This window comes from Alligator sinensis, unplaced genomic scaffold (assembly GCF_000455745.1).
Source record: "Alligator sinensis unplaced genomic scaffold, ASM45574v1 scaffold485_2, whole genome shotgun sequence".
Lineage (NCBI taxonomy): Eukaryota > Metazoa > Chordata > Crocodylia > Alligatoridae > Alligator > Alligator sinensis.
Genome location: NW_005842069.1, coordinates 2,473,338 through 2,494,765, shown reverse-complemented (window position 1 = coordinate 2,494,765; position 21,428 = coordinate 2,473,338). Strand labels below are relative to the sequence as shown.

Genomic DNA, 21,428 nt, shown 5'->3' with positions numbered 1-21,428 from the left:
AGCAGGAAGGCTGATCTCTAAAAATATTGACAGCAGTCTTAGGAGAGGTAGGGTATAGCCACATGAGAAGGTAAGAAATTTTTCTTGTCTTTTTATTTCTCTCTCCAAACCCATGGTCAGTTTTGCTTGTGTAATTGTTTTCTCTTATATAATCACTCCATTTGCTGTTTTGTCTCCTTACTGTGGCAAAAGTGATTGCTGAGTGAGAGATTCCAGTCTAACCCTTTCTATGGAAAGGGGAACCTACAATTTCTTTCACAACCCAACAGGATGGCCATCCAGGGCTGGGAGAGATTCCCTTATAGCAGCTGCAGAGTCCAGTATAAGGGCAGTGGAGTTGAGGCATGCTGGGATAAGGAGATCTTAAGGCAATCTTGGTCTGTGGGGCAAGTGGCAGCACAGTGGAGAGAAATTCTGGGGGTGCCCTGTGGATGGGTTTGTGACAGTTGCCATTTGTGAACAGTTGATTCTCGTTCTGGGATAATGTGAAATTTTTTTATTTACATATTTTTTCAGCTTTTCCCTCGCTATTGTCCAATATTAAAAGCAGTTAGAGAAAGACTGTGAATATGCAAATCAAATTCCTTCACCACTAATTAATTTGTGTGTTTAAGTGAGAACCCATTTCAACCCATTTCCTAAGTACCTGATTCATAAAGTGTGTCTGTCTAGGAAAGCATTCATCCATATTGTTAAATAGGGAGATTTTAGCAGGTGCTTAAATTTAAGCATGTACTTGAATACTTCTCAGAATAGGTATAAGTGTATGATCATATGCTTCTGCGCCTAATGCCTGGGAGTAATAGAACTCATAGGAAATTACCAGGATGTAAATAAGAAATTGGCCCTCTTTACTAAAGGCAAGACAATCAGACAGACCACTCTTATCTCTCATTCTGAGTGGACAATTTCTTCTGTAGAAGACCAGTTTCTGACCTTCTGTACATTTTCTAATTTAAAGTCTGCTTCTTTTTCTCAATCTGAGCATCTCCTTGAGTATTACATGGAAATTAAACTATAGTAAGATAGTAATAACTTTGCAGTTACATACTTAACATTAGGACATATAAAATTGAAAGCTGCATGTACAAATTGAATTTTAGCCACTTGTGCATGTGGCATGTAGCATGTATGCTACAACTTCAGTAACATTTCTGATTATTGGAGTAATATCATTGAAATAAGAAAGAAAGAAATTGCAGAATGTGGTCTACTGTGTTTAGTTCTCTCATCAGATGAAAGGTTTTACTCATAATAGTTGAATAAGACAGAACTTTCTTTAGACAGCTTTTTGGTTATCAATTTTAATCATTTGTATAATTTACATAAGATAAATAGGCAAGATGCTCATATATTTTTGTCCTCAATCTTTCATAATATCAAAGAATTTTGCAATGTAGGGGAGTCACAGTTGCTCCATTCTGGTCTCAATTCAGCAAAGAATGTAAATATTGTAGTTCTATTGACTTAAAGCCTGGCAAATACCTATGGAACCATCATTAGTTTAGACCCATTCTTGCTCCCATCTGCTGAAAGCTTATCATTGATTTCAATGGATTTAGAGTCAAGGATTTGGTTAGAAGGGTCACTGATCACTGCTAAATTTATTCTGATGGACAGCAAATGGCTGACATACTTTGTACTGACTCAAGACAGAAGCTACTGATTTTCTCAAAAAACTTACCAATGCCCTCATTTCTACATTCTCTGAAGCTTCCAACCATTAGTTACCTGGACATTCACAATCAATGATAAAATATTATTATTTACTTTGGTACTTCAGTCAAAGAGTAAGACTCTAGTCAACCTAATTTACAACCTTAATGAATGGTAATTTTTGAAATTTGCAGAGTACAAATAAAAGTTTCAAGTGGGAATTGCCTGTTTCTGAAGAATGTGCATACTTTTCAGCTAGAGCCAAAGGCTATACCTTTCTTAGACTAGGATTGCACTTGACTGATTGTGGGAACTGATTGCAAGGATCTGGATAAACTTAATGAGACATGTATTAACTGGAGTTATCCTAAGAAAAAAACCCACTAAAACTAAGGCTAAATTAAAGAAATAGGTGTTAAGTGCAATGCCTTTCTAATTTCTGGAATTTTTACTCACTATGTTTCTAACAAAAGATATAGAAGGTCCTGGAAAATCTCATATATTTTTACTTAAGAGGCTGAGACTGTAATTATTTTGTCAATTACCATGGTCTTAATCCAAAAAAGAAAGAGGGACTCTACAAGGATGTCTATAGTAATAGAAACTATAGCCCCCCCTACCGAATGAGGAAAGCAATCTAGTTATAGATGACGCAGAAAAAGCTGAAGTATTTAATGCCTTTTTTATTTCCATCTGCACAAATGAGGGCAGCTACCAGAGGATCAGAGCAATCAGCAACAAATATAGGGAAGGAGTCAAGCATCCCATAGTAATGGCAAAAAGTACAGAGATTACTTAGGTAAAATGGATGCTTTCAAATGGGCAGGGCTGGATAGAATGCACTTTAGGATACTGAAGGAATTGGCTGAAGTAATTTCAGAGACATTGGCTATCCTTTTTGGTAATTATGCGAAGGTCAGATAAGGTCTCAGATAATTGGTTAAAAGGGCAAATACAGAGCTCATCTTTAAGAAAGAGAAGAAAGAGGTTCTGAAAAATTACAGAACAGTTGACCTTGACACCGGGAAAGATCATGAAGTAGATCCTTAAGGAATATATTGTGAAGCATCTAGAGGAGAAGAAGGTGATCAGTGTCGTGAATCAGAGCAGCTGCCGGCAGCCGCCTGACTCACACATCGGAGTGTTTAGATTTAGAACTCGGCAGGCGGGTAGTGATGGATGGAGTGGAATTAACCAGGCACAGACACGTGTAGGTTACAGGAGTTTGTTTACTTACGTTGCCTAGATAGTGATGGATGACGCAGGCGAGCCTTTGTTCCGTTACAGCTTCGGTTACAGAGTTGAATATATGCATATAACTTCGGTTACAGAGTCGAATACATGCACGCAGTTAGGTTACGACAAGATAATGATGGACGTGGCGCCGGGAACGGACGGTCGCGCTTGCAAGACTTTCTACGTCAATATTTTACGCTGACAGGGCGATTGATTGAGAATTGATCAATTTCCCAATTCTCTGGTGACAAGCACAGGTGTTTCCTGTGAGATCCCCAGAGCTCTCCACCTTGGGCGGAAAGCGTTAAACTATTTATAGGCAGAGGTGTTTTACAGGAATATCCAATGGTGAACCGTTATATGGAATCTTTAATTTTTGGCAGGTGGCAGCTCTTTGTCTCCTCAAGTTACAAGGTAGTGGGTTAGGTTTCTCTACCTGTTACGTGTGTGCTACGTGTGAGGAGCTTACGCTTATTTTTGGACCAATTATATATAGTTTCCCCTAGCATTTTATTTCAGCTGTCCAATTATCTGTAGTACACCACCAGTGTTTTGTTTCAAGGAATTTCTTGGCAGGGAAGTCTTTTAACCCTTAATATTCAAATGAAGATGATTTGAATGGTATCTCTTGCTCAGTGGCATGGGCACAAGTTAATTGGGTTGTGACAATCAGAACAACCAAGAGGAAGTCATTCCTGCCTTACCTAATTTCCTTCTATGATGAAGTGATAGACTTTGTGGATTGCAAGGCACCATCTTTGACTATCTCCCACAACATTGTCACAAGCTGTGATGCTGGGTTTTGAGTTGCCAGGACTGGCGGCACTTGAACATTGAGGTGTTGACCAGAGACAGGAGGAATGATCAGAATTCAGGTACAATCCAGGTCAGAAAGCCAAGAAGTCAGTCTGAGACTGGGGTCTAAGAACAAGCTAAGCGGGAAAACCAGGAAATCAAGCAGAGAGCAGAATCAGAGAAAAAGTTAGGTCAAGAAGCCAGGAGACTAAGCAGAGAACAGAGCTAGAAAGTAAATCAGGATGAGAAGTCATGGGATCAAGCAGAGAACAGTCACAGCACAAGCCAGACGGAACAAGGAAGCAATCTGAGATGAGGTTGCTTTCTGTTGCCCAGACACTTCCTGTTTCAAGTCGGGTTTATATGGTGGAAATAGATGGTCAGCTGACCCTGGCCATCCACTCCAGTGCCAGTGAGTGGGGCAGAGACATCGGCCCTGTTGGGGGCTTCAGAATAGCCTTGACTTACCTGGGTGACCAGCTGTAGGGCAGCAGACTGAGATGAGTGGTCACACAGACCAGGCCAAGACCCCAGGTTTGAGGCTGTGGCCTGAAACAAGCTAAGGATATACAGAGTAGATGAAAACAATGTAAGGTGGGTACACAACTGGTTGAATCATCATGCTCAATGAGCAGTCATCAATGACTAGCTGGAAAAAGTTACCAAATACAATTTCCCCGGGGTCCATCCTGGAGCTGGTATTGTTCAACATCTTCCTAAATGATTTAGACAATAGGATTGAGTGCATGCTTAGCAAATTTGTACATGACCCTAAGTAGGGTAGTTTCAGATATAATAAGAGTACAGAGCTACGATCCAGAATGACCTGGGCAGACTGGAAAAAATGGTCTGTAATTAATCAGATGAAATTCAACAAGGACAAGTGCAAAGTCCTGCAGTTAGGACAGAACACTTGCATGCACAAATGTAGACTGGGGAATGACTGGCTTGCCTGCAATACTGAAGTGAAGGACCTGGGGATTACAGGGGAGGCAAAGATGAATATAAGCCAGTGGTGTGTTGCTATTGCAAAAAAGTCAACAGTATCCTGGGTTGTATTAACAGAAATGTCACTTGTAAATCAAAGAAAATAATTCTTATGCTCTATTTAGCATTCGTGAGGCTTCACCTGGAGTACCGTGCCCAATTTGGACTCCACACTTCATGAAGAATGTGGACAGATTGGAGAGAGTTCAGAATTCATAAAAATGATGAGAGGCACAGGAAGAGGATTTATGAGGAAAGTTGGAAAGAGCTAGCATTATTTTTCTAGAGACAGGAATACTGAGGGTGGATTTGATAATAGTCTTCAAATACCTGAATGGAAATTATAAAGTGGAGGGAGATGGACCTTTTCTGTGGCTGTTGGAAATTGGACTAGGAGCAATGGCCTCATGCTGCAGCAGAGGAAATGTAGGCTAGAGATTAGGAGGAACTTTAACCCTGAGGGTGGTCAAAAAGCACTGGAACAGGCTACCTAGAAAAGTTGTGGAATCTCTAACCCTGGAAATTTTCAAGAGCAGATTGGACAGACACTTGCCTGAGATAGCTTATGCAGGGACCTTGACCAGAAAGCTGGACCATGTGACATCTCTTCCAGCCCTACTTTCCTATGATCAGACAGGAACAATATTCAGAGAGGTTTATGCAATCTTTTCACTCAGGTTGACAACACAAGCCTCTAAGCAAGCATGAAGTCCTGAAAAGTTTTATTCTTGCATCCAAACTTCACACTAATTTCAGTTAGATTGTACATTTTGAACAGACCCCGCCCCCCACCCCCGAAGTCAATATATTTACTTTTGATATTCAGATGTACTTCATGATATTTTATAGTATATTTTTTCAGGGAAGTGTGAAAGAAGTAGGAGTTTCATGCCCTGGTATTACAGAAACAATTTCTAGTTGACTTACTGAAAGAAACTGATTCTGAACTTAGAGTTTAGCTATTCCATATGAGTTGTTACAGCAATTAAAAATGGGACAAAATTATCAAAGATTATCTTGAATAATTTCCCAGCTCTTGAGTTAGTAACACAGAAGACAAATAATTTATTTGGGTTCTTATTCAAATGATTGATTAAAATGTAGATTTAAAAAAGCGTCCAGCTCTTCCATTAATACAACAGATCACATATAAAAATATTGTAGAAATCTTGTATATGTATGTGTGAGTGTGTGGGCTCATACAACCAATAGGGATGTTATGTTTTTCTAAAGCAGGGGTGGGCAATTATTTTGGGTGGAGGGCCGCTTGATGAGTTTTGGCGAGCTGTTGAGGGCCACATGGGTAGCCCCACCACCTGCTCACTCTCTTGGGACCAGAAGTTCTGCCCCCTAACTCCTGACCTTTGGCACTGGAAGCCCCTCCCTGGAAGTACTTCTTTTGGAGAGGTGGCCTTGGAACCTGACCCCTCCCACAGGCAAGGACCCAGCCCACCCCACCAGGTCCCAGACATTAAAAGCTTCCTAACCCCACCACCCATCACTGGTGCCAGCATGACCTGGTCCTGACCCATCCCAGCCCATCTCCCCCTCCCCCTCTCCCTGTGGTGCAGCAGAAGCCAGCCCAGGCCCAGGTCCCCTCACCAGCACGGCACCCTCCAGTGCTGTGGAACCCCTCCCATACTTAGCTGCAGGGGGCTCAGCCACAGCTTTCCCTCCCCAGTGTGGCCCGGCCAGCCCATCCCGTCCCCTGTCAAGTGGTGGCTTCCCCACGTGCTGCTGCACTTTCCCCCTACCTGCGTCAGCTGGTCCCAAAAAGGCAGGAGGCTCCACCACAGCTTCTGCTGGCCAGTGCTGACCCAGCCGGGCATCACTAGCAGCACGTGGGAAGTCAGCTTCAGCCACATGCTGCTCTGAATGGGATGGGCCCAGCTGGGTTGGCACCGGCCAGGAAAAGCGGCATGCAGCTCAAGCATGCTGCTGGGGACAGGAAGAGCCCAACCAGGTTGGCACCGGCCAGCAGAAGTGGAAGTGGAGCTGTGTGCTGCTCAGGACTGACAGGCACAGGTAGGGGGGAAATGCAGCTTGAGCCCCTGCTGCTCTGGCCAGGCTCGCCCCATCCCAAGTGGCACATGGCTCCACCACTGCTTCTGCTGGCCGGTGCAAACCTGACCGGGCTCCTCCTGTCCCCAGCAGAAAGTGGAAAGCCAACTTCAGCTGCATGCTGCTTTTCCTGGCCGGTGCTGACCTGGCTGGGTCCGTCCCATCCGGAGCAGCATGTGGGCAGCAGAAGTGGCAGCAGAGCCACGTGCTGCTTGGGACAGGACGGGACGAGCCCGGCCGGAGTGGCAGGGGCTCAGCTTCATTTTCCCCCTACCTGCACTGGTCAGTCCCAAGCGGCACACGGCTCTACCACTGCTTCTGCTGGCTGGTGCCAACCAGGCTGGGCTTGTCCCATCGCCAGCAGCACATGGGAAGCTGGCTTCAGCTGCATGCTGTTCTGGATTGGACGGACCCGGCCGGGTCAGCACCCGCCAGCAGAAGCAGCGGTGGAGCCATGTGTCACTCGGGACTGACCAATGCAGGTAGGGAGAAAGTGCAGCTGAGCCCCTGCTGCTCTGGCTGGGCTTGTCCTGTCCCAAGTGGCACGTGGCTCTGCTGCCACCTCTCTTTCCTGGTGCTGACTGGGCTGGAGCTGCAGCCCAGCTGCTGCTTCCCCTCCCCAATGCGGGCCCAGCCCGACCCCCCACAGCCGGAGAAGCATGGCACAGGACAGGGAAAGCCTGCTCAGCAGCCACTTTTCTGGGCTTACCTGCAAGGCAGGGCCCTTTCCAGTCCCGTGCAGCAAAGCAGAAGCTGGCCCAGACAGTTTTTCCCCTCACCAGTGCCACAGGTTCTGGTCCAGCCCCCCCTGCCCCTCTCAAGCTGCAAACCTGGCCTAAGCCAGGGCCAGAGCGAGGCTAGCTGGGTCAGGCTGAGGTCAGGGTCGGTTGCCTTGCAATCAGAACCCAAGTAAACAGCCTGAGGTGCTGCAGCCGGCAGCTGGTGCTGCTGGAGGCTTTTAGAGAGGCAGCCACCATTACCTGGGTTTCAAAGGGGTTGCGTGGGCCGGAGGGAAGTGCATGGTGGACCAGATCTGGCCCGTGGGCCATATTTTGCCCACCCCTGTCCTAAAGGATATAAGGACATGTGGTGCCAAGTCAAGATTTGCTGCAGCATTGAATTTCAGCTTACTCAAAGCACATTATCTCAGCAAAACATATCCTTTCTTGTCTAAATACACAAGTGACTCATACCACTTATTATTTTGTAGGTTGATGTAAGAACAGGTTGTATGTACTCTTGTCATGTCATGAGTAATGTGCAAAAATAACCCATTCCCAAATATTACTTTGCCAAACAGAATGTATTCACTCATGCTATTTACTTGTTTGAAGTGAGGACTGCTTTTATCTCAATACAAATTCTCCAGTTTGCTTTCATGTCTGTAAAATGCACATACATTATTTTTATTAGGAACAGTCATAGTGCATGTGCTGTTATCTGGTTTTGTCATAGAATCATAAAAACATAGCCCTGGAAGGTCCACAGGATGTCATCTATTCCAATCCTTGCTTGTCCCTCTCTCAAGTGTTTGTTTAACCTGCCCTAAAAATCTTCTAAGGATAGAGACTCAACAGTCTATCAAAGTGCTCTGTTTCAGTGCTTAACTACCTTTATATTTGGAAGCTCTTTCTAATATCTAATCTAAATTTCTGTTAATGTACTTTCAGACCTCTGTTTCTTGTCCTGGCCCCAGTGAACACAGAGAAGAGTCAATCACCCTCCTCTTTATAAGAACCTTTATGCACCTGAAGACTGTAAACACATCCCACTTCAGTCTTCTCTTCTCCACACTAAATAATTATGGGGGTTAAAACCTTTCCTTCTAAATCACATTTCCTAGACCTGTAATAATTTTTGTTGCTCTCAGCTTGTGGTTCACTATAATGTCCAGGCCTTTTTTCACAGTAGTCAGGCCTTGCCACTTATTTCCCAAGTTCTTGTGCATTTTATTGTTTCATCCTGAGTGCAGGACTTTGCACTTGCACTTGTCCTCAGTGAATTTCATCTGACAAATGGAAAGCATAGTCTGAAAATAATCAAGTGTAGCAGGCTCACCTTTCAGAGCTTGGGTTGAGTCCCAGGCTTGAGATCCTGCCACCAATCAGGAGGCAGCAGGAGAAATAAAGTCACGCCCCTTTCCTGAGAGGTGGGGGAAAAGAACTCCCCCAGGCCTGATTGAAGACTGTAAACTGTCAGGTCTGGAAGACTTCAGGGGCGGAGCCCTGGAGTGTATAAAAGGATCTGCATGCCAGCACGAGGGGCAGATGCAGCGAGGGACTCAAGAAGAGTGGAGCCAAGAAAAGCTGGGGAGCTCTCCTTCAGCAGGCAATAGGCCCAAGGCTCCTGAAGCTGCCACTGGAGGAGCAGCCTTGGGAGTGGTGCGAGATCGCTCCGGCTGTTGACGGTGCATAGGGATGGTGCACAGACACCCGGCCCTGGGAGCGGTGTGAGACTGCTCAGGCCCATCAAGGTGTGCAGTTTGGTGCATGGAGCCCAGGCTTTGGGAGCCACAAGCAGCAGCTCGAGCATACAACCCCGGCAGGGCCAGCAGGCCATACAGTGTGCAATGTGACATTTTTAAAAGCCCGTACATAATTACACTTTCTTAGTTATAAAATTTCATTTTAACTTACATCTTCTTTCCACCCCAATACTTTCTTTCAAGAAGTTTTATTTAAATCTTCTCACCTACTGCCTTCATATGTTTTAAATATTCTTATTTCATTCCTTCTGCCTTTATTCAGGTTGTGCATACACACTAAAAAATACTGATTTTGAATTCACTCTTCATTTTTAGTTTGTGCAGTATAATCTATACCCACAAGATTTAATACTAAACAAACCCACATGAGAACTACTAGTTGATGTGTGTTAATCCATGTGAAGACTTAAATCTAGCAATATTTTCATATTGTTGGTTAGGTTTTGAAAAATTAATACATTAGACTAGCCGCAGAGTTATTTTCATTTTTTAATAATAATAAAAAAAAATACTAATCCTGTGATATATTATAAGTAAGGGGTTCTGGACATCTTGTGAGATATTTCCTTAGAATTCATTTCAGGGGATCTACTGAATATGGGCTTGAGATGAACTCTGTGACATAAGATCATTTACATAAAACATGGTTATGAATCACCCTAAAATCAATTTTGCATTGTGACTGTTAAATTTTCTGGGTAATACTGGAACAACTGTGCTGCTTCCTGCTGTATTTAGTGTTTTATATGACGTATAATATAAATAAGAAAAAAGAATTATACCTGGTTTTATCTAAATTTGATGTACTTGGATATTAATTAACATTGAATGATAAACATTTTAGAAACACAGAAGATTTAAGTAATTATTGTTTTTGGATAGTTTGTTCTCTGACTCCTTTTCCTGTTGCAATACTTACAAACATTTAAAGGTTCTAGTGGGGAAGGTCATGATCCTGCAGTTTTTGCTCCATTAGGTTTACAGATTACAACACACATTTCCATTGTGGCATCTGCTTGTTCTACAGCTTTCATTAAAAAAAACCATGTTAATTATATCCACTGGGACACTTTCAAAGACTTTTGCTTACCTTCTTCAGGGAAAGAATTCCTTCTCGTGTCTCTCTGTCAGTGGATATGGAGAACACGCCAGAGCCATCACTGTTTATGATGGTGTACTTCATGTCTGCATTCGATCCAGTGTCTGCATCATTTGCTTTGATTTTGCCTACTGCTGATCCAACTTGAGCTGATTCAGGAACATACAGCTGGTAATGTTCTGGGGGAAAAAAAGAAAAAAAAAGATTGGTGGATATTTGTACTCAATCTAAAGAGTAGAATTTCAAAGTACTCAGCAGAAACCCATCATATCTACTAAACAAAGAACACAGTTTGCTAGAGAAACTGACAGTTTCTAATTGCAGAACTCAAACCTATTTGTTATATTTACATGCGAATAGATCTATACATCATCTGAATTCAAGCTGCTAGGAGAAATAAATTTCTTACTTAGATTCCTGAATACATTTAGACTAAAATTTGGATCTCAGGGAGTTATTTGTTCAAAACACCAATTACTTTACGAAACATTCAAAAACTGAAGAATCTTTTGTTGTTGTTTGTTGAACATGAAATCTTGATGTTTCACTGGAAGATTATTTCAAATTTTGGTGCAATAATTTATTATATTTAGTCAGTGACAAAAATTATAAACCATAATTTTTACCTTCAATAATTTACCATCAATAACAACCATATTATTATTAATAATTTTATTATTTTATTACAGAGTCTACAGATCTCTATATGCCATGGCAAAGATTACGCTTTCCATTTAAATCATTTGTTACTGCTGAACCTGCAAATTTTTCTTCCCACAGAGAATCTTAATAAGCTCTTGATATTTTGCCACTGTTACTGGGTATTGTACATGTTGCACAGAAAATGGAAGATTCCCTCAAGGTAGGCTCTGTGAAAGAAAACTCTAAATTTGCCATCAGCAGAATCATACCTCTCCATCAATCCTGGTACAGGGAATGCATTAAAAGCATGATATGGTTGGGTGGGGCTGCAGCATATAGTATTGTGGAAATTCCAGGCAACAGTGCAGTCAATTCGGAGTCATGAGAGACTGCTGTAACTTGGACAAAGTATCTAAGCTTCACTGGAGAAGAAAAGGGCCATGAATGAGGGCAGTTCAGCCCAAGGCAGCCTAGCATCAGAAATGCACACAGATGTCTTATGAGGCATCAAAGGCTCTATTTCTATTTCACAGAATATTTTAAAAGCATTTTTGAAGATCAACTTAGTAATAGGCCATAGGGCTTTCATCTCTAGGACACCAGGTCAAATCTTTTCTGAGTTGACAGTGGCACAGTCATTACCATCTGAAGACATATTGCTAGTATATGAGATGGTGTGGTGGTCCTTGCTACGTTCCCAGTAAAAAAAAAAAATGTTCACCTCATCAAACACATTGGGACAGTTAGGTTCTACTCAATATGCTTGCTGCCAGCCTAAGCAGAAGGGCTGAATCACAAAGGAAATTTCACTGCCTTCACACACATTTCAAACAGGACTGAGGACAAGTGAAAAAAGACAGTATTGCTTCCTGCCAGTATCACAGGATGTCATGGAAACCATGTTTCAAAACTGACTGCATTTTTGTGTAGATGGTAGGAACATACGGTAAGGACTGTATGAAATTACTTAAGAGATACAATAAGCCCTTATACTTCACTGTATGAAGCAACCTCCAACTCATAGTGGAAGGAATCTCAATGAGAAAGCTATTTCACAGCTACCTACAACTGCTTCTCAAATTTTCTTGAAATGCTTGTGGAGCTACCAGCTGCCATACCCACCAGTACATATCTACAATGGATCTAACACAGCACAAGATATGATTATACAGCAGAAGTTGTGTTAACCGGCACCTTACAAGCTGGCATGCTCTGTTAACCAGCATCCCAATTAGTAAGGGCTTGTAAGGGAAAAGTGAAACTGAAAGTACCCACTGTGGCACTTCCGGTTTTGCGGAGCCCCCATGGCCCAGGGAAAAGCAGCCTGTGCTGCCAAGCCCCCACGGTCCAGGGGCATAGCAGGCTGCATGGGGCTCCCCCCTCCCTGTCCCGCATTGCCCACGGGGCCCACAGGAGGGGCCTCAATGTGGTGGGAGGGGCGGCATCATCGGGACAGGTGGTGGCCAGAGCAGGCAAAGATGCCTGTTCGGGCCGCTCAGTTATCCGGCATATTTTGTTATCCAGCACCCTTCATTCCCGTGGGTGCCAGATAACAAAGCTTTTACTGTAACAAGTATTATCATAGCCAGACCAGCTGTAATCTAGCTATCCAGGACAACAGAAACAGTGTCAATATAGCAGGGTCTGGCATGTTCAACAAACCAGTGTGAGCATGCAAGATCCCCAGAAGTTTAGACATCTTCACAGTCATTTGTTACACTAGGTACATCAACCTAACATGTATCTGCTAGCACGCACAAAAATCACACCGTCATTTTTCTGTGTAAACATAAACCTAGGTGTACCAACAATCTGATGAGGCATGACAATGATTATGCTTCTACAGGAGTACCTGCTTTGTGTTTTCATTTTGCAGAATTGTCAAGCTGATTATTTCTATCCTTGCCCTTGTTTTACTATCATATAAATGTCCCTATGGACTCACCAAACTTTTTACATATTAGTCTGAAAAAGGTGCAGTATAAACATAAACAGAAGCTGAATTCATAGCCTCTCTCTCTCTCTCTCTCTCTCTCTCTCGCTCTCTCTCTCTCTCTCACACACACACACACACACACACACACACACACACACACACACACGTATGTATATGGAAATGTGGATGATATAAATTAAAGTACATGATAATAATTGCAATAGTAACAATAATAACAATAATAATGGTAAATGCAGTGACAAAGGCTCAGTCTGTTTTTTGAATGAACAGATGTCTCCCAGTTAAAAAAAAGAAGATATTTATGAACTGGTGTCTTGGAGTCTTATCTGCAAAGCTGAAGAATCCACTTTAATGACATGGGAGGCATATACACTAAGAAAAGATTTAAAGTGATAGAGAAAGACCAGGCACCTTGAAATAGTGCCTAGAAGGTAAGAGTATAATGAGATGGTAGAATTTACAGTAGAGGGAGTTTAAGGATTATGGTAACTACTTTATAGAAAAGAAACAGAGAAATAAAAAAAATGTAAAATGGAGGGTGCAAACTGAAGAATGAGACTGACTTCATTTGCCCTGATAAGAAGGCATCATAGTATTACGAGAGTAACCTAAGGTTGTAGGTTGTGTGAAGCTTCAGTTGCTGATTCAATTCAGCGGAGATTCAGCCTGATTTGGCAGCTGAATCTCTGAATCCAAATTGAATCAGGAGACCTTTTAACCTCTCTGAATTGAATCGAAACCCTCTGAATTGATTCAGAGAGCTTTGATGATTTGGACATAGACACAGCTTTAAATGTTTTTTCTATATACCTCAAGGTAGCAGGGGCTCATGAATACTGAGATGCTGGGGCAGATCAAGCATCCCACGGGAGAACGTGGGGGTCCCCAGTGTGCTCAGCAGGGTACCTGGAAGTGGACCAGAAGCACTTCCAGTCCACTTCCAGGTCCACCAGGGATCACGTGGGGACCATCCCCCTGGCTCAGTGACTGGTGCCTCCTGGGTCTGGGAGGGAACCTTGAGTCCCCCTGTGGTTGACCGTAGAGCTGGGAGGGTGTGTGGGGGGGTCCCCCTTGCGCTCGGTGGCAGACCCACAAGTGGACCAGAACTATTTCTGGTCCACTTCTGGCCCCCCCCCCCCCCCCCCCCGTGCTCCTATGGGACACTTCATTCACCCCACCACCACAGCGTTCACAATCCACATCTGGTACCTCGAGGTATGTAGAAAAAACATTTAAAGCTGTGTCTATGGCCAAATCACTGATCCTTTGAATCAGCATCGAATCTTCAGATTCAGATTCGGCCAAATTGAATTGGGACAGTGATCCAAATCAATTAATTGAATCACTATCCCCAGTTCGGGCTTCTGCAGCTCCTGCCTGTGTTTCAAGGTAATATGCATCATCACAGATCCTCACAGGAAGTGAAAGGCTCCATACTAGCTAGGAACTGACTGTCCAGAGGAGTTTTCCATCTATTGAGTCCTCTGTGAAATCCTAAGAACCATGAACTTTCATTTCTACCCAGGAGAACATTTACAATCTTTTCTCCAATGCCTGATGAAGGGTGTTTGTGCCTGAAAGCTTGCAATTAAAGATTTTTTTTTGCAAAAATCTTGTTGGTCTAATAAAAGATATCATCTCTACTACGAGTCCTGATTTTGGTTTTTATACGTCACTTTAACATACAGTAAAATAGGCCACTATGCATTAAAGCACATGGGTACGTGCACCCAAAATGAAGGATTTCTAATACAAATAGGTGCTACTGTTATACAGGCTTGTGAAAATAATAAAAGGATAGGAATGTGGGAAGGATAGTTTTGTGTGATGAACCATGTGGATAAGGAGGCAAGTTGACCCGGAAGAAGTGACGCCGAGTGCTTGTCATAGGCAACTCCATCCTGAGAGGTACAGAAGATCCCATCTGTTGCCAGAATCCCTTGACACGTGAGGTCTCCTGTCTGCCTGGAGCAAGGATTAAGGATGTGATGGAGATGATCCTGGCCATTATCCAGGCCACTGATTACTACCTCATGGTCCTAATCCATCTGGGCACTAACAATGTGGCCAGGAGCAGCCCAGATCACCTGATGAAGGACTACCAAGTTCTGGGGGGGCAAGCTAAAGGAGACAGGGGCACAGGTGGTCTTCTCATCTGTCCTTCCAGTGAGCAGATGTGGACGATGCCATGAGACCTGCATCAGAGAGGTCAACTTGCAGCTTCAGAAATGGTGTCTTGAGGTGGGCTTCGGCTTTTTGGACCACGACCCATACTTCAGGACAAGAGACATGTTTGGGTGGGACGGACTTCACCTATCCCCCAAAGGAAAGCATGTGTTCTCTTTCAGGTTGGTTGATCTCCTCTGGTGAGCCTTTAAATGAGGCTCATTGGGGGAAGGGGAGGATGAGGACAGAGGGAGATGGAACACTGAACAAAGAGTCACCCATAAGAACAGCCCAGCCAAGACAGGGAATAAGCACAAAAAAATACCCAGGTAAGAGACAGGCACAGATAGTCCTAGGAATAGGGGGGCAGTGCATGCATCTTCAGGAGGCCTTAAATGCTTCTACACCAATGCTCGTAGTATGGGGAACAAGCAGGAGGAACTTGCCCTCCTGATAGCTAACACAAACCCAGAAAAAGTGGGGCTCATAGCCCCATTGAAACTTGGTGGGATCCAATACACAACTGGGCAGTGAACATCAAGAGCTATACGATGTACAGGAGGGATAGAACAGGGAGGAAAGGTGGGGGTGTGGCGCTCTGTCAAAGAACAATTCACATCCTCAACGAGCAGCACTGGGTCAGAGGAGGGGCAGACTGAAGTGCTCTGGGTCAGAATACAAGGGGGTTGGGGGAAAAGGGACTTAACAGTGGGGGTCTACTACAGGCCACCCAACCAGGGAGAAGAGCTAGACCGGGAATTCTCAGGTCAGCTTGCGGAGGCAGTTAAGTCAAAGGATGTGGTGATCATGGGTGACCTAAACTATCCAGACATCTGCTGGGAAGAGCAGTCAGCCAGGTCTGACCGCTCACGTAGGTTCCTAGCCAAGTTACAGGACCTCCGTCTAACCCAGGAGGTGCACAGTCCCACCAGGGGAAATGCCTTGGTGGATCTGGTCCTGGCCACAGGCGATGACCTGGTGAGGGGACTGCAGGTGCTCAACCACCTGAGTGATAGCAATCATTGCCTATTGGAATTCACCATCCAGCTCAGGGCGTCAAAGGCCTGCAGCAAGACAGCAGACCTGGACTTCAGGAGGGCGGATTTCAATGAGGTAAGGAGACTAGTTGGGGAGGCTCTAAGGTCCCAGAAGGGAGGGGAGTTGGGAGTCCAAGAAGAGTGGTCGTTCCTTAAGGAGACAATCCTCCAAGCTCAAAGGGTGACAATCCCAACACAGATCAAAGGGGGCAAGAGTGCTCAAAACCGCAATCCAAAAGCTCACCAAAAGCATCCAAAAACATCTCAAAGCTAAAAAGGAGGTATACACCCAATGGAAGGAGGGGCCATCACCACGGAGGATTATACCTCCTTGGCTCAAGATTTTAGGGGGGCTGTTAGGAAGGCTAAGGCAGAGATGGAACTGGGACTAGCAACCCAGATCAAGGATAACAGGAAGTCGTTTTTTAAATACATAGGGGGTAAAAAGGAGGTACCGGGTAATGTGAGGCACCTGCAGGACACGCTAGGAAATCTGGTGGCTGCACCAGACGACAAAGCTAATCTCTTTAACAATTTCTTTGCCCCCATTTTTCTGAACAGGGACCAGGTCATTCCCCACCACCGGAATCCCTGATGGTCTCAGGGGAGGCGCAGCCAGGCCCAGGTTCAGTGAGGACCTAGTCAATGAGGAATTTCTGGTGGGACTAGACATGTTCAAATCAGAAGGTCCTGACAATCTCCACCCGAGTGCTGAAGGAATAAGCAGAGGTCATTGCGGGACCCCTGACATGGCTTTACGAGCACTCATGGTGGTCTAGTGAGGTGCCAGGGGATTGGAAAAGGGACAATGTGGGTCCCATTTTCAAAAAAGGGAGGAAGGAGGACCCAGGAAACTATAGGCCCATTAGTCTTACCTCAGTCCTGGGAAACCTCTTTGAGAAAATTATCCAGGTGCATATCTGCGAGGGACCAGCAGGGGAGATTATGCTTAGGGGTAACCAACATAGGTTCATTAGAGGCAGGTCCTGGCAGACCAACCTGGTGGCCTTCTACAACCAGGTCACAAAACGGGTCATTTTTGACCTGGAGGGATGTGGGCAGTGGGGTTCCCCAGAGCTTAGTCCTTGGGCCCGCACTTTTCAACCTCTTCATCAGCGACTTGGATGAGGGGGTGAAAAGCACCTTGTTCAAGTTTGTGGATGACACTAAGATGTGGGGAGAAGTGGGCACACTAGAGGAGAGGGACAGGCTGCACTCAGATCTGAACAGGTTACAGGGGTGGGCGGATGAGAACAGGATGGATTTCACTACTGACAAGTGAAAGGTATTGCACCTGGGGAAGAAGAACCAGCAGCATACCTACAGGCTGGGGAACTCCCTTCTCATCAGCACAGAGGCAGAAAATGATCTTGAAGTCATTATTGATTCCAAGATGAATATGTGCTGACAATGTGGGGATGCAGTCAGGAAGGCTAACCGCACCTTGTCATGCATCCATAGATGAATCATGAGCAGGTCGAAGGAGGTGATCCTCCCCCTCTATGTGACATTGGTCAGGCTGCAGTTGGAGTACTGCATCCAGTTCTGGGTGCCACACTTCAGGAGGGATGCAGACAGCATCAAGAGGGTCCAAAGGAGGGCCACTCACATGATCAGGGGGGCAGCAATGCACGCCCTATGAGGGTAGGCTACGGGACCTGAATCTGTTCAGTCTCTACAAGAGAAGGTTGAGAGGGGAGCTGGTGGCCATCTACAAACTGATCAAGGGGGACCAGCAGGCAATGGGAGAGTCTCTGTTCCCCTGAGCACTACCGGGAGTAATGAGGAATTATGGCCATAAGTTGATGGAGAGTAGATTCAGGCTAGATATCAGGAGGAACTACTTCACAGTCAAGGTGGCTAGGATCTGGAACCAACTTCCAAGGGAAGTGATACTCGCTCCTACCCTGGGGGTATTCAAAAGGAGACTAGACAGACACCTATCCAGGGTCATTTGACCCCAGCATTCTTTCCTGCCCATGGCAGGGGGTCGGACTTGATCTGCTCAGGTCCCTTCCTACCCTACCAACTATGAAACTATGAAGAATCACTGGGGAATATGGAAAGTAAGGGCAAGATCTAAAAAAGAAACTATCTGCTTAGTGTGCAGTCTTGATGGATTTGGGCACTTAAAACAAAGATAAAAAGCCACAAATCCAGTTTAAGAGTCTCTCATATATCTCTCAGTAAAGCTTTGCTATTGTGAAGGAAGGATGACCAGATTCATGGGCCAGAAAGAGCAAGCATTATTCAATAGACCAGCATTGAGGTCACTTCCATGAGAGGGGCAGTTCTTCAATTTTGTCCCGACTTCCAGTGCTGTTTTTGTATTTTATGCAATGTGCATAAATGGTTTCCCATACTTCCAGGGCTGAAGTTCCTCTTTCCAGGAAAGTACTTTCTTCACTGTGCTACAGTCATTTTTCCCCTTGCATAGAACAGAATACTCTTCCCAATACTTAAACAACTTGGACCTTCATATTAGCCCTATCAATAGGCACCAAATATGCATCAAATATCTCAAATGTGCATTATCACCTGGTAAGCAATTAAAAAAAAAAATGCTTACATCTGGAGCCAAAACATGTTGCATCTAAAATTCTTCATCTGTTTTTAGGGGTTCTCTATACTAGTCCTCAACTGTAGGTGCCCTCAACTCCTTCACTTCTCTAAACATCTATATTGTATAGGTACTTTTCCCTTAAAACCTTCTTGGCGGTATCTCTCTGGCTACAGAAGACCCCAAATCCAAGTCTCTCTCATCCTGAGCAAATACGCTTACAGAAGGAAGAAATAAATACTAGCACTATTAGCTGTGGAATTTCAGACAAAAATTTCCTCTTAGCACCCCCTACTGGTGACTTCCTCTATACTGGATATAAATCCCATCTAGGCATCTAACTCTCTACAGTCACTGTAGGTACATCTACATGAGACATTTATTGCACAATTGACTAATTAGCTGCACAGTACACACTGCACATCTACACATGTGCCCTTATTAGGCCAAAGTAAGCTACTTTACTCCACAGCAGGATAGTACTACAGGACAAGTCCTAGCCTGCTATGGAGTAAAGAACTCTACAGCAGCACATGTGTAGATGCTTCCTTGAGTGCCCGGGGCATGATTAACCCAACACTGAAGCACCCTTGTGCCCCAGCCATCACCCTCAATGGCATGTTGACCTGGGGGAAGCAGCCCTGGGCTGGCAGCCTGACCCCCAGGCCCTCTGCCAGCCAGAGCTGCTCTGACCAGGCACAAATGCAGAGGTGCCCAGGAGCAATAAACTCTGGAGCAATAATCTCATGCACACTAACAGCACATGTAGACACACCGTGTATAAAGAACTCCTGCTTAGGCAAGTGAATTCCACTCCCTGAGCCAGGGGCAGAAATGCTAAGCATTAGCATACGTATGAGCTTTATTTATTAGGGCTCAATTTATCATTATTCAGGAGATTATTATGAAAAATTGCCCAGTGGGATAAAAAAACCCCATAAAATGTGTAAAAGTGAAATTGTCAACACTGAAAAAGCATGTTTACTTAGTCATAAAATACTAATTCATTTACAATTTTTATTATAAGGATTGTTCCCATGAATGACGCATGCCCCCGGAGGTTGGGGGGGCATGGAGACCACCCGCAGGTGGTGGTGGTGGCGTGGCAGTGACAAGTGAGGAGCTCCTGCAGGCAGCCACAGCAGTCTTGGTGGCAGGGGTGGTGATGGTGAGTGTCAACCAGAGGTTGGCGACCACCTGCAGATCCTGCCAGCAGCAGCAGCGGCCAGCGGCGACCAACGACTGCCCACAAACATTGCCTGCGGTGTCACCAGTGAGAGGTAGGGTGGTGAGCAGCGACCACCCTCAGGTGCTGCCAGCTGCATCAGTGGTGCACCACCAATCTCATGTGCACCCCCTACACGTCGCCAATGATTGTTCCTACAATGTCCACATAGAATCTCACCAGCATGAGCTTCAGATGGAAAAAACCCCGCCATTCAGGGTTTTACTGTACTCTAAGCTCCTTCAAACAGCCCAGGTTTTAAGGTGTGTACAGCTGTTCACCAGTGCCAGGGCTGTGTGGTGTAAACAACTTCAAGTGGGGGGGGAGGGACATGCAGGATCAGGGTGGGGTCTAGTGGATCCATGGGAGTGTTTGGCAGGTCTAGGGAGGGACTTGGTGAGATTGTGTGGGATGTGGGGGTGGTCTGTCTGGGTATGGAGGAAAACAGCCCATTCAGGATCAGGGGGGTAGGAAGAGCACAGCTATGGGGCTGCAGTGAGTGACTAGGTTTTCCCAGCCCCAGGGCTGTACTCCAAACACATACAGGCATTTGATGGATTGACCTAACCTATTCCCAATCTAAATTATTTACCTCCTCACATGAATTAACTTAGATTGAACCCACCATTTTTTGCCCAATGTAACCTACCCAAATATCTGTATGATTAAGCATTTAGATCAGCCTAAACAGAATTATGTCAATCAATACGTAACTACTGTCCATACCCTTAGACAGTTTTGAGAGCGCTCTGTGTTGCTCTATAGGACCAAATTCATATGGAATTAGGATCAAGATTCTGAAAAAGTAGATCTGGCTTTCAGATTTTAAAATTAGTGCTCATTGAATACTCATCCAGCCAGTTCACTAGATGACTGAATTAATGGCCTTCCACTTAAATGAATTTCACAGGGCAGTAAGAACACCTCTGTAACTGCTTTAATTAATCTATGATAAAACAGAGTTCAAGTGTGTTAAACAAACTTTTCTTAAACTATCAATAAACTGCCTGGATTATCTGTGATAATTAAAACAGTATCAGCCTATTGATTGGAGAATAATTAACTTTTTTTTCCCACTTTGCCTAGAGGTACGCCTCCCTTCTGTGGCTGAGTTTCAATCATAAAGGCATTATCATCTCTACTGGAAATTGCCAAGAAAAAGGCACCACAAAAGATATTCAGCTAAATTAATATTATTCATTCATTTACACGATCAAATAAAATATGTTTTGTAATAATTCTGAGGCCTTCTGTTTCCTAGGTCAGAACTCTGAGGTATGAACTGACTGCTAATAATTCGGCCTATCTAGAATTTCAGTAAATTGGCAACCAATATATTTGCTGATTATCCCAATAACTCACGTAAAAAACTGCATTAATAGTTACATACACATAGATTCATAGATGTTAGGGTCGGAAGGGACCTCAATAGATCATCAAGTCCGACCTCCTGCATAGGCAGGAAAGAGAGCTGGGTCTAGATGACCCCAGCTAGATGCATATCCAACCTCCTCTTGAAGAC

General features: G+C 44.4%; 1 protein-coding gene across 5 annotated transcripts in view; it reads right to left on the bottom strand.

Moving 5' to 3' along the window:
- The window catches only part of LOC102381138 (cadherin-18), a 469,255-nt gene that overhangs the window by 71,224 nt on the left and 376,603 nt on the right, over positions 1–21,428 (bottom strand). For all 5 annotated transcript variants that reach the window (XM_006023586.2, XM_025204105.1, XM_025204107.1 and 2 more), the window contains one exon: positions 10,311–10,498. In XM_006023586.2, coding sequence (XP_006023648.1) covers positions 10,311–10,498 — 188 coding nt within the window. The remainder of the gene's footprint in view (positions 1–10,310; positions 10,499–21,428) is intronic.